This window comes from Gigantopelta aegis, chromosome 10, assembly GCF_016097555.1.
Source record: "Gigantopelta aegis isolate Gae_Host chromosome 10, Gae_host_genome, whole genome shotgun sequence".
NCBI classification, from domain to species: Eukaryota; Metazoa; Mollusca; class Gastropoda; order Neomphalida; family Peltospiridae; genus Gigantopelta; species Gigantopelta aegis.
This window is the reverse complement of record NC_054708.1, coordinates 48,062,101-48,074,575: the sequence shown is the minus strand read 5'-3', so window position 1 is coordinate 48,074,575 and position 12,475 is coordinate 48,062,101. Positions and strand designations below refer to the sequence as shown.

Sequence of the window (12,475 nt, the reverse complement as noted above, 5' to 3'; positions counted from 1 at the left end):
ATCTTTAAAACACAATAAGAATAAATGTCGATAAACCAATTCCACATACGAAACCTCGACTAAACCAAGACAAAAACAAAAAGTATGTCCTGACAATAAGAGTAAAGGAGAAAGAAGGAAGTTACTGACTGGAATAGGAAGGAGAGGACTTACTGGAATATTTAAAGCCATTTCATTGACTGTTAGGATGTATGGACCTAGTCTATTAAAATAAGGGGAAATGCCATTGGTCAGACCCTGCCATGGACAGAACTCTCTTGGTTGTGCCGGACAGGCGTGTTTGAACAGTTCTCTGGTGGAAGCATGCCAAATATTACCCACACACATTGGTCAGTTAATATACCTGCACAAACAGATCTTTCAAGCACTAAAAATAATAAAACTATAATAAAAAAACCAGTAACCGAATTAGTTTGACACAATTATTGTCAAAACACTGGAGACTACTCACACAAGTAAAGACTGCCACGACTTGATCACATCTGCATACACCTGCTGTCCATACTTGAAGAAGCGTGCCATTTCTCTGCAATTAAACATGATGATTAACCAATGATGTTTTATCATACTACCATTTCACTAGTTGTGCTGTTTCAACAAGTGTTTGGGTACAGGCTATTCCAATTATCAACATTTTCATAAGTGCATAAACAGTACGATACTCTTTTTCCCCCTCTACTCCCCTTCCCGTCTTAAAAGAGTACCAAATTTTTTTTTTTTCAATTTTGCAGTAAATATTTTATTGACATGTGTTTGTCATTTTAAAGGATTAGTTGGCATGAACACCCTCAGCATTAGTGTGCATATTGATAAATGTCAATAAGTCTTTAATTCTTCATAATGAGAAATATTTTTGTGTGAATAAGTCTTTAATTCTCCATAATGAGAAATATTTTTGTGTGAATGAGTCCTTAATTCTCCTAAATGTTGAATATGCAGTAATGGACAAATATACAAATATACTGACGTCAAAAAGAAACTTTACAAGGCTTGAAATTGTATTATATAAAAAAAAACACTGTACGGTGGAATATGAAAGTATCATGAAGTTCAACATCTAAACGTCACATTGAACGCACGTCGTGATACATGCAAAGTGTTTGTACGGTGGTTTTTAAATTGGTTCTTTTCGATCAGCAATGATATTTATCCAATTATTCAAAGTTTATATATGTAAAGTTTCTTTTGGGTGTCAGTGTAGATAAACAGATACGATATAATAATGTGTAGAAAAAACTTAGCAATAATTGTATGTCTCTAACACTATGATATTTTTTCTACTGATATACTTTCCTCAGAATAAATATATGAAAGGAAGGAAGGAAGGAAATATTTTATTTAACGACGCTCTCAACACATTTTATTTACGGTTATATGGCGTCGGACATATGGTTAAGGAACACACCGATATTGAGAGAGAAAACCCGCTGTCGCCACTTCATAGGCTACTCTTTTTCGATTAGCAGCAAGGAATCTTTTAAATGCACCATCCCACAGACAGGATAACACATACCACGGCCTTTGATATACCAGTCGTGTTGCATTGGCTGGAGCGATAAATAACCCAATGGGCCCCACAGACGGGGATCGATCCCAGACCGACCGCGCATCAAGCGAACGCTTTACCACTGGGCTACGTCTTGCCTCCCATTTTGAAAGTGACAAATGAAGACATAAGTGTTTCTTGATGTGTCTGTAAAAAGAAAGAGAACTCGCCGGTTGGCGTCTTTGAGTAAGGCTCTCGTCACCTTGGTGCCGTCTGCCGCCTTTAGGACAAAGTTGCCGGAATTCAGAGCCATGTCAGTGATTTCACTGACTGCAGGAACACATCTGCCAAACACTGAAAATAAAACATAATATTTCTATAGTAAGTGTGTTATTTAAGAACTGACCGCAAATATTGTTTGGTCCATGCAAGTATGAACTGAAACAATTATAAGCACACTGTACGACTCCGAGTGGGGGGGGGGGGGGGGGGGGGGGGGGGGGGGGGGGGCATACAAAAGTGTGCAGATCATGTGTGTTAGTGTGTGTGTGTGTGTGTGTGTGTGTGTGTGTGTGTGTGTGTATGTGTGTGTGTGCGAGTGTGTTTGTGTTTGTGCGTGCGTGCGCAATTATTTTTTGGTCTATATAAGTATGAACTGAAAAAATTATAAGGACACTGTATGACTCCGCATTGAGGGTCATACAAAAGTGTGCACATCATTTGTGTGTGTGTGTGTGTGTGTGTGTGTGTGTGTGTATGTGTGTGTGAAAATTGTTTCGGTTCATCGAGATGTGAACGCAAAAACATTAGCACCTCTGGATCAATCTGATTGACATAAAGTGTATAGAAGCAGAGAAAATTTAATTATAAAGTTTGTTCTGTTTAATGACACCACTAGAGCACATTGATTTATTCATCAGCTACTGGATGTCAAACATTTGGTCATTTTGAGACATAGTCTTAGAGAAAAAAACTAAAAAGATTTCATTAGTAGCAAAGGAACTTGACAGGATAGCACATACCACGGCAGTTGATAGTAAGCTAGAATGAGAAATAAAATATGTTATAATACCAACACAAGAACCTAGAAACATGATCAGTATATAATGGCTTAACTTCGTATATGGAAGTGTTTCTATTGCAATTGTGTAATGTTTGTCAAAGTTTGCACTTGATGAGAAAAATATTTAAATTCCCACCAATTATTTGTTCTTTGTGCAGTATTGAATGAATGAATCTGTACGGTAGGTCACTAAAATATAACATATTTTTCACTTTCTTAGCGCAATATATGTTGTATGGCTTAGCTAAGCTTTCCTTAATGCTAAAATCTATTTAAAAGAATGTGTAACATATTTTTCACTTTCTTAGCGCAATATATGTTGTATGGCTTAGCTAAGCTTTCCTTAATGCTAAAATCTATTTAAAACAATGTGTAACATATTTTTCACTTTCTTAGCGCAATATATGTTGTATGGCTTAGCTAAGCTTTCCTTAATGCTAAAATCTATTTAAAAGAATGTGTAATATATTTTTCACTTTCTTAGCGCAATATATGTTGTATGGCTTAGCTAAGCTTTCCTTAATGCTAAAATCCATTTAAAAGAATGTGTAATTAAGACTTGACTGATTACTACTAATATTGTTCTACTTGCTACTGCTGCTTGAATTTCTCATTCCATGAAGACTATTTGAAAGAACATTATTGATTTCGTAAAAACAATATGAACTATAGTATTATTCATCCTGTAAAGACCATTTAGATTTGGGACAATGCAATTTTGAAATTGTGGATCTGGCAAATTTTACTGTTGTTTTCAGATTCATTTTTGTTTAGGAATATATATTTGATCTTCTAGTGTCATTTCAGTCAGGCATTATGTTTGATCATAACCGCGACTGTGTGAATCTAACCTTCACTCGCTCGATGTGCTTGCGTCGCAGGATCGAAACCACATCGGTGCATATAAAAGATCCCTTGCTGCATTAGGAAAAAATGTAGCGGGTTTCCGCTGATGACTACGAGTCAGAATTACTAAATGTTTGACATTCAATACCCGATGATTAATTAATCAATGTGCTCCAGTGGTGTCGTTAAACAAATCAAACAAACTAAATAACCTTCAGTTGTTTTCACATAGTAGCTGGCACAGTCTTCTTTTTTAATCAGATTTTCAACATCGTTCTAAAACATTTAACATAAAACTATAATTAAATCCTGTGTTTATAAAACTATTAACTCAACATGGATAAAATAAATGACAGAAAGAATTGTTAATACAGAAAATTAATTGGCTCTCTCTCTCTCTCTCTCTCTCTCTCTCTCTCTCTCTCTCTCTCTCTCTCTCTCTCTCTCTCTCTCTCTCTCTTTTTATTAAAACACTAAAATAAAAACCACAGCTCATATCTGGAGTGTCACAAATGAAAAGGCAACCAATTACCTGTTTTGACATATTATAGCCAATGGAAGCAGGGTTGGGTGGCAAACTGCCCCCCCCCCCCCCACCCCAGCCTACCCTCCCCTCCCACCTCAGAAACTGAGATGCTCAGAATATGTATTGGCCCACCAAAGTTCAAAGTCAAATAAAAATGCCTCCCACCCCACTGTCAAGTTACTGGAATCTTCTGATACCTACCTGTAGGTTATGCTGTAACCCATCATATTGGTACATTCAGATATTCCAACCAGTAATAGTATGCATGGGAATATATCATATAGTACACAGTAGTGATGTGTTTAATACACTTATTCCAAACAAGCACACCTGAATGTTATGGTGTAATTATATGATCTAGTTGATCACGTGGAATACATCATATAGCACACACAGTGGTGATATGTTTAATACACTTATTCCAAACAAGCACACCTGAATGTTATGGTGTAATTATATGTTCTAGTTGATCACGTGGAATACATCATATAGCACACACAGTGGTGATATGTTTAATACACGTATTCCAAACAAGCACACCTGAATGTTATGGTGTAATTATATGTTCTACTTGATCACGTGGAATACATCATATAGCACACACAGTAGTGATATGTTTAATATACTTATTCCAAACAAATACACTTGAATGTTATGGTGTAATTATATGTTCTAGCTGATCACGTGGAATACATCATATAGCACACATAGTGGTGATATATTTAATATACTGGTTCCAAACAAATACACCTGAATGTTATGGTGTAATTATATGTTCTACTTGATCACGTGGAATACATCATATAGCACACACAGTGGTGATATGTTTAATATACTTATTCCAAACAAATACACTTGAATGTTATGGTGTAAATATATGTTCTAGCTGATCACGTGGAATACATCATATAGCACACACAGTGGTGATATGTTTAATATTCTTGTTCCAAACAAATACACTTGAATGTTATGGTGTAATTATATGTTCTAGTTGATCACGTGGCATACATCATATAGCAAAGTGATATGTTTAATATACTTATTCCAAACAAAGACACCTGAATGTTATGGTGTAATTATATGTTCTAGTTGATCACGTGGAATATATCATATAGCACACACAGTGGTGATATGTTTAATATACTTATTCCAAACAAAGACACCTGAATGTTATGGTGTAATTATATGTTCTAGTTGATCACGTGGAATATATAATATAGCACACACAGTGGTGATATGTTTAATACACTTGTTCCAAACAAACACACCTGAATGTTATGGTGTAATTATATGATCACGTGAAAAACATTATATTAACAGGGCTTCTAGAATTTTTATAAAATCCATTAGCCATGGGATCAGTGATTTTAAAAAATACTAGCCACAATTAAGAATTCACTAGCCCTACTTTACTTTAAGTTAATACATTTTTACTAAATATTAGTAAAAACCGGATATGTCACCTAAAGAGAGATATATAGCTTAAAACACTAACACTGGGGGCAGGATATTCATATTTACAAAATAGACTTAACTACAACATTTGACACCAAAAAATCACCAGCCGTCGGGCATGGCAATAGTAGTTATTTACTAGCCCAACATTGAATATCACTAGCCATGGGAGTAGGGCTACCTTAATCTAGACGCCCTGTTATATAGCACACACTTTTCCAAACAAACACACTTGAATGTTATGGTGTAATTATATGTGTACTTACTGCAGTGATTTTGGTGACGTCAACATTATATTTACACAACATTTTTTCCTTCGCTGCTTTGTCATTGGGTCGTAGATTTAGTGCAGCCAATGTCTCCAAATATACGTAGTAAGAGCTTGTACATTGTTTTACACACACCTGCAATACAATAATCAGAGGCATTAAAGTTTGAAACAAAGATACTTTTTTGTTTAATGATACCACTAGAGCAAACTGATGGATGGTAACATCTACATGTGTGGTATTCAGAGGTAATCTGTTATATTTTTCCATTAGCAGCACACAAAAAAGAGAGTCAAAGTCAACAGCATTAAAGATCATTGATTTATTAATCATCGACTATTGGATGTCAAACATTTGATAATTTTGACATATAGTCTTAGAGAGGAAACTCGCCACATCGTTTCATTAGTAGCCAGGGATCCTTTATATGCATTATCCCTTTGACAGGATAGCACATAGCACGGTTTTTTGATAAATCAGTCATGGTGCACTGGCAAGAACGAAACTTAGACCAATGGGCCCACCAACAGGAGTCAATCCCAGATCAAGCACACATCAATAGTCTTATTCAACTTACTGTGCTAGCACAACAAATATGCTATTCAACCTGAGTCATACCTACACACTGCAGAATTCTCTCCCTTGCCGGATATGCGCAATGCTATCCTTGCACGGGCTACCTGTAACTTATTTTCTCAATTCTGCAGTCCACCTGTTAACACCTGTTAAGCTTTGGCAAAAAGTTTTCTTTACTTGTAATTTTGTGTTTGTTTTTTGGGTTGAACTTGACATACGGTTGGTAGTTGGGAATCCTGTGTTGAATTTACCATGTCCGACGCGAGTTCGTTGACAGCTAGCGCACGGAAAGTTTGTGCGCGAGATGGTTGTCTATTTCCGTTACGACGTAAAGACACACACGTGTTGTGTCCGGACTGTCGGTCTTGTTCTCAAGACCGTCAGTGTGAGATCTGCGCCACGTGGTCTCCTGACCAGTGGGTTCGGTTCGGTTCGCAGACTCAGGTTTCGGGTACCAGCAAAATCTTGTCGTCTGCTTCTGCAGTAGTCGGCAAGTCGGACTTAGTGGGTAGGTCCCATAAGTCTGTAGACACTTCGAAAAGTGTCCGAAAAGGGGGGAAACACAAGGGTGTTTCTTCGTCGGTCCGTGTTATGAGTACAGTTACAGATACTTCGGGAGCGCCCCCCCGGGCTCCTATTGTGACCGTGGTACGTGAGCCGTCTTCGTTAGTGACGGCGCCTTCTTCTGTTTGTGTGGCTTCGTCGCGGGCGTCGCCATCGTCGTTACGGTTACCTTTACAAACAGAAAGGGGGCAGGGTGGAGTCGTCGCGGCACCGGTTTTGACGACTTCATCGGTTACCGAGCACATGCACTCCGTTGTGCGTAGGTCCACTGCTTCGTCCGCAGAGCAGGTGGCCCCGACTTTGCCTTCGATTGCTGACAGTCGCTTCGGCACCTCAGCATTCTCAAGGCCCGAGGAGAGTTCTGCCAGTTTGCTTCGAACTGAGCCAGTTGTTCCGATGCCGGGATCCGTCTCTGATGGCATCCCGACCGATGTTTACCGTTGGGTGGAGGACTCATCCCGTTTGGGTCCTCCGTTTGCATATGTTTACTCCAAGGGTCCGGTAACTTCGGTAGCAACGGACATCTCCTCACAGTTTGCACCGTCTTTGGTCCCTACCTCTTCGACTTTACTCGATAGAGGACGAGGTTCGCGCAGATACCCCTCGGCTGGGGGTACTCTGTGGCCGCAAACTCCGACAGTTCCGCACTTGGCGCAGGAACGACCGTTAGGCTTTCAGGAAACGTTGTTTCGGAGTTTTGTGGAATTTTTGAACGCTTCGCCTCAGTTGGGATCATTGCTTTTGCAGACGGGACCGTCGGGTGCGGCTCCCATTCCTCCCCCCCCCCTGGTTTTCCGCCAAAACCAGCAGAAACTGCGTCTCGGCAGCAGTTTGACGATGCAGTTAGGGATTGTCGTTCGGTTCCTATTGTTTCCGTCTCGGGAGACGCTGCCCCAGGGGCGTCTCGATTAGGGGGAGGAGTCCATATAGATCTTCGGGATCCAGTGGACAGTGACCTGGCTTCAGAGGAAGCGTCGGTTGGACCGGATTCTGTCGCTGACCCAGCTCTCTCTCACTTTAGTTCGGAGGTAGAGGAGGAGTGCGATTATCCGGCGGTTCTGGTTTTTGTCAGGGACCAGGTCCGACAGGTATGCGGGGACGCTATACCTCAGGTTGAGACCCAGCCTACATTCAAGGGTGTCTCATTCGGGAACCGTTCTTTGAATTTGGTCACTCCTCGTGAGGAGTCGGGTTTACCACTTGCACAGGAGGCGCACAGTTCACTTTGTGACATTGATGTGTTGATCACTGGCAGTGATCGTATCCTGGGAGTGGGTGTTGATGAGTACCCAACGGTACTGCCTACGGGGAAAATCTTAATGGGAGCGCGCATTTTTCGTGCCGACTCCTATGAGACGTTGGGGGCGGATTTTCTCGAACATCCGGCGGTCGTTCCCGCTAGTGTCCGAGCCGCTTGTTCCCCATCGCCGCATGTGTCATTGCCAATCGCGGATCTGGAATCGTTCGAACGGCTGGCTAAGTCGATGTTCCAGGTTAATAACCATTTAGGTACGTTCCTATTTGGCTTGGATAAGGCTGTCGAGAGCCTTCCCGCGATGGCGAAAGGCTGTTTGGAGGCTGCGTCAAAAGCCTCTAAGCATATCGCTCAGTTATCTGGCCGATTGTTTGCGAACAGTCTTTTGTTACGGCGTGACCATTACCTGGCGGGTTTGAGTGCGTCAAACGTTGCGAAGACTTTTTTTTCGTACACGTTCGGTACGGGAAAATTTACTTTTCGGTCCCGATTTTAATATTGTCCTAGACAAGGATTTGTCGAGACCAGTCCCGAACACTCGACCCTCAACCTCTGGTAAACGTCGGTCCACGTTTTCGGGGTTCAAGCCTCCTCCTGTGAAAAAGGCTGCTTTTTTACAGTCGGCTCAGATCCCTAGGGTTCCTGACACTAGGAGGCAACCAGGTAACAACCCGTCTTCCGCTAAGCGAGGACGCAAACGTCGTACTGCGTTCCGTTCTCAGTTCACCAAAGGCGTTGCGCCTACGGGTGGTAAGCGGTTGGGGTGAGGGTACGTGAACGATCGGCAGTTGCTTTCGGAGGTACCGTTAGCAACCATACCCGTGGGGGGCAGGCTCCGCCATTTCCTTCGAAATTGGTGCAAGCTGCCTGGTCTCGACCCCTGGGTTCTGTCGGTCGTTCGACACGGTTACAAAATACCCTTTTCTTCGAGCCCCCCTCTTACTTCCACTCCGAGAATGCCGCCGTTACCGTCCGCGGATCGGCGCGTTTTAGTGGAGAGTATGATTGCCGAGTTTCTCGACAAAGGGGCCATCCAGAGAGTCAGTCTGGACACTCCGGGATTTTATTCTCATCTTTTCTTCGCCCGGAAGAAAAATGGGGAATGGAGACCAATCCTAAATTTGAAGCCACTGAACGTCTACGTCGATGTTCCTTCCATGAAAATGGAAACGGTTCATTCGGTCCGGAACCTGCTTCAAATTGGGGAGTGGGCTGCGTCGATCGATCTGAAAGACGCATACCTCCATGTCCCGGTGCACAAGGCGTTTTGGAAGTTTCTGCGCTTCCTGTTCGACGGGAAAGCGTACGAGTTTTTCGTTTGCTCCCGTTCGGTTTTTGGCGACGAGTCCCCATGCTTTTACACGTGTGGTAAAAGCGGTGGTAGGTCATGTTCATTTGTTAGGGGTTCGAATGCATACCTATCTCGACGATTGGTTGATCCCAGCTTCGTCGCAACAGGAGTGTCGGACCAATGTCGGGTTGGTTTTGGACACGATCCTCCAATTGGGTTTTATTCCCAATCGGGTGAAATCGGAGTTAACGCCGGCTCAGATTTTCACATATCTCGGAGTGGTCTTCGATCTTGTGGTAGCGTCGGTTCGTCCCACCGATGCGCGTATCCACAATTTCCAAACGTCGGCGCGACGTTTGATGGGGGAGCAAAGTACTACGGTACGATCTCTCCACGTGGTGTTGGGCCACCTCGAATCTCTGGCCTCATTGATCGTGCAGTTCAGACGATTCAAACGACCACTCCAGTGGCATTTGTCCCCACTGTGGGATGGTCACGATTGGGACACGATAGTGCCTCTGGGCCCATGGTTCACTCATCCGATACAGGAGTGCCTGTCGGACAAGTGCATGTCCCTATCGGTTCCGTTGCACCCCCCTGCTCCGGATCTGATCCTGTTCACGGATGCGTCGCTGCACGGGTACGGGGCGCATCTGTTGGATCAACACATTTCAGGGGTATGGAATCTCTCCGAGAGGAAGCTTCATATCAACTGTTTGGAGATGGAGGCAGTGCATCGTGCCTGTCTTCATTTCCTGTGTGTTCTTCGACACCGTCGAATTCTGTTGAGATGCGACAATACGTCGGTAGTGGCATATCTCAATCGTTGGAGTGGAACCAAATCGGAGACTTTGGGTCGCAAAGCTCTTGCAATTTTGGAATTCTGCGACCAACTAGGGACCACTCTGTGGGCGAAACACATTCCTTCATCGGTGAATGTGTTAGCAGATGCCCTCAGTCGACATACCCCTGTTCAGACGGAGTGGATGTTGAACAAAGGGGTGGTCGCAGCGGTTCTTCGGGTGTGGGGCAGTCCACAGGTGGACATGTTTGCCACACGGTTGAACAACCAATTGCCGGTGTTCGTGTCCCCGGTACCGGACACATTGGCGTTGGAGTACGACGCGTTAAGTATGGATTGGACGGGACTGGATTTTTATGCCTTCCATCCTCCTGTCTTACTCGGCAAGGTGTTGACCAAAGTGGTCCAGGAACCTTGTCACGTGACGTTGATAGCTCCTCTGTGGGTGGCGCAGCCCTGGTTTCCACAGCTCCTGTCACTGTTAGTGGCAGTCCCGTTCCGGTTACCAGTGTTGTCCGATCTACTCAGCCAGCGACTGAGTCAGACGGTGTGGCATCCGAAGCCGGAAGTCTTCCGGCTTCACGCGTGGAGGTTATCAGGGCTTCCTTGCGACGCAGAGGTTTTTCGACAAGAATTGCGCATCTCGTCTCTTCAGCAAAGCGCAAATCTACCAAGTCGGTTTATCAGTGTCATTGGCGTATGTGGGTTCGTTGGGCGAACGCACGGGATTTCGATCCCTTATCGCCTACTGTCAACGATTTAGCGGAGTACTTTCTGGCGTTGGTCCAAGAAAGGAAACTTAAAGTCACGACAGTGAAAAGTCACAGAGCTGCGATTTTCACTACTCTTAAACAGTGTGGATGTCGTGACTTTTCTACGAACTTGGTGTTGCATGATTTACTTAAATCATTACAATCCACGGTTGAACGACCTTCCATTATTCCGAAATGGAATGTCTTTCTGGTGTTACATGCTCTTAAGGGTGCGCCTTATGAGCCGTTGAGGTTTGCTAGTCTTCGTGCCTTGACGTGGAAGACTCTGTTTCTGGTTTCACTGGCAGCTTGTCGTCGGATCAGTGAGATACATGCTTTTTTGCATGACTTGGTTGATTACAATTCGGACGGGTCTGTCACTTTACGTACCGACCCTATTTTTGTTGCTAAAAACCAGTCTCCGGGGGAAGAGTTTCCACCTACTGTCATTCACAGTTTATCTCGTACACTGTCATCTGATAACTCGGATAGACTTCTTTGCCCGGTGAGAGCATTGAAGTATTATTTGGAGCGTACGAAAAACCGGCGGCAGGGTAAAAAGAGATTGTTTATTTCTTATACCATTAGGCCGGGTGATGTCACAAAAAATGCTTTGTCTCGATGGATAGCAGCTACCATCAAGCTAGCATATGAGATGGCGGGTGATCATGTGTTACGGAATTTCTCTGTTAAACCACATGAGATCCGAGCCATTTCTGCTTCCCTGAATTTTCATGATTCATTAGATATTATAAAGGTCATGAATGCAGGGGTTTGGAAAGGACGGCACACTTTTGACCGTTTCTATTTCCGGGATATGGCGGTTGGTCCTGACGGTACGCATAGGATCCAAACAGTCATTGCGGCTCAACACGTCGTGTCTGTGCGCAGGGCAACGGAAAGGGGTCGACCTCTTTTCCGTCCGACTGCCATCGATTCACGTTTCGGACATGTTTAACACTCCACCCTTTTCGGAGGGATGGGTTTTTTTGTAGTGTTGTCTACCGTTTCCTCTCCCTGGGGAGATGTTTTTCCTCCCTTTCATGGGGATGAGTTTTTCTTTTGGGAAGCCCCTTTTTATTCCCAAAAGTTTTTTGACTCCTTGTTACCGTATGTCGTGGTTCGTCCTATCTCCATGTCATTACTTCAAAGGAGCTTTTTGGGTACGGGTAAGTCCTCTATTTTCTTACCTCCTCCCATTAATGTTGAATTCACGTGCTCTAACGGTGTCATTGCACGTCCGTTATAGCATATTTGTTGTGCTAGCACAGTAAGTTGAATAAGACTATTAGAAAATTTGTTTCTAATTTTCATTATTATTCATACTTACCTAGTGCTAGCACAACAAACTATACCTCCCACCCACCCCTATGAGGCTTTCCCTCGGTGGGTGGACTTTGAACCGAGAATGAAGTTACAGGTAGCCCGTGCAAGGATAGCATTGCGCATATCCGGCAAGGGAGAGAATTCTGCAGTGTGTAGGTATGACTCAGGTTGAATAGCATATTTGTTGTGCTAGCACTAGGTAAGTATGAATAATAATGAAAATTAGAAACAAATTTTCTAAGTAAGCTCTTTACCACTGGGCTA

General features: G+C 43.1%; 1 protein-coding gene across 3 annotated transcripts in view; it reads right to left on the bottom strand.

Moving 5' to 3' along the window:
* The window catches only part of LOC121384499 (choline transporter-like protein 4), a 52,571-nt gene that overhangs the window by 26,921 nt on the left and 13,175 nt on the right, over window positions 1–12,475 (bottom strand). For all 3 annotated transcript variants that reach the window (XR_005959401.1, XR_005959400.1, XM_041514907.1), the window contains exons 5-8: window positions 5,643–5,780; window positions 3,608–3,671; window positions 1,717–1,840; window positions 452–526 (exon numbers count right to left, since the gene is read on the bottom strand). Coding sequence is in view for 1 of the 3 variants with exons in the window: in XM_041514907.1 (XP_041370841.1) it covers window positions 452–526; window positions 1,717–1,840; window positions 3,608–3,671; window positions 5,643–5,780 (401 nt within the window). In the remaining 2 variants the exon portion in view is untranslated. The remainder of the gene's footprint in view (window positions 1–451; window positions 527–1,716; window positions 1,841–3,607; window positions 3,672–5,642; window positions 5,781–12,475) is intronic.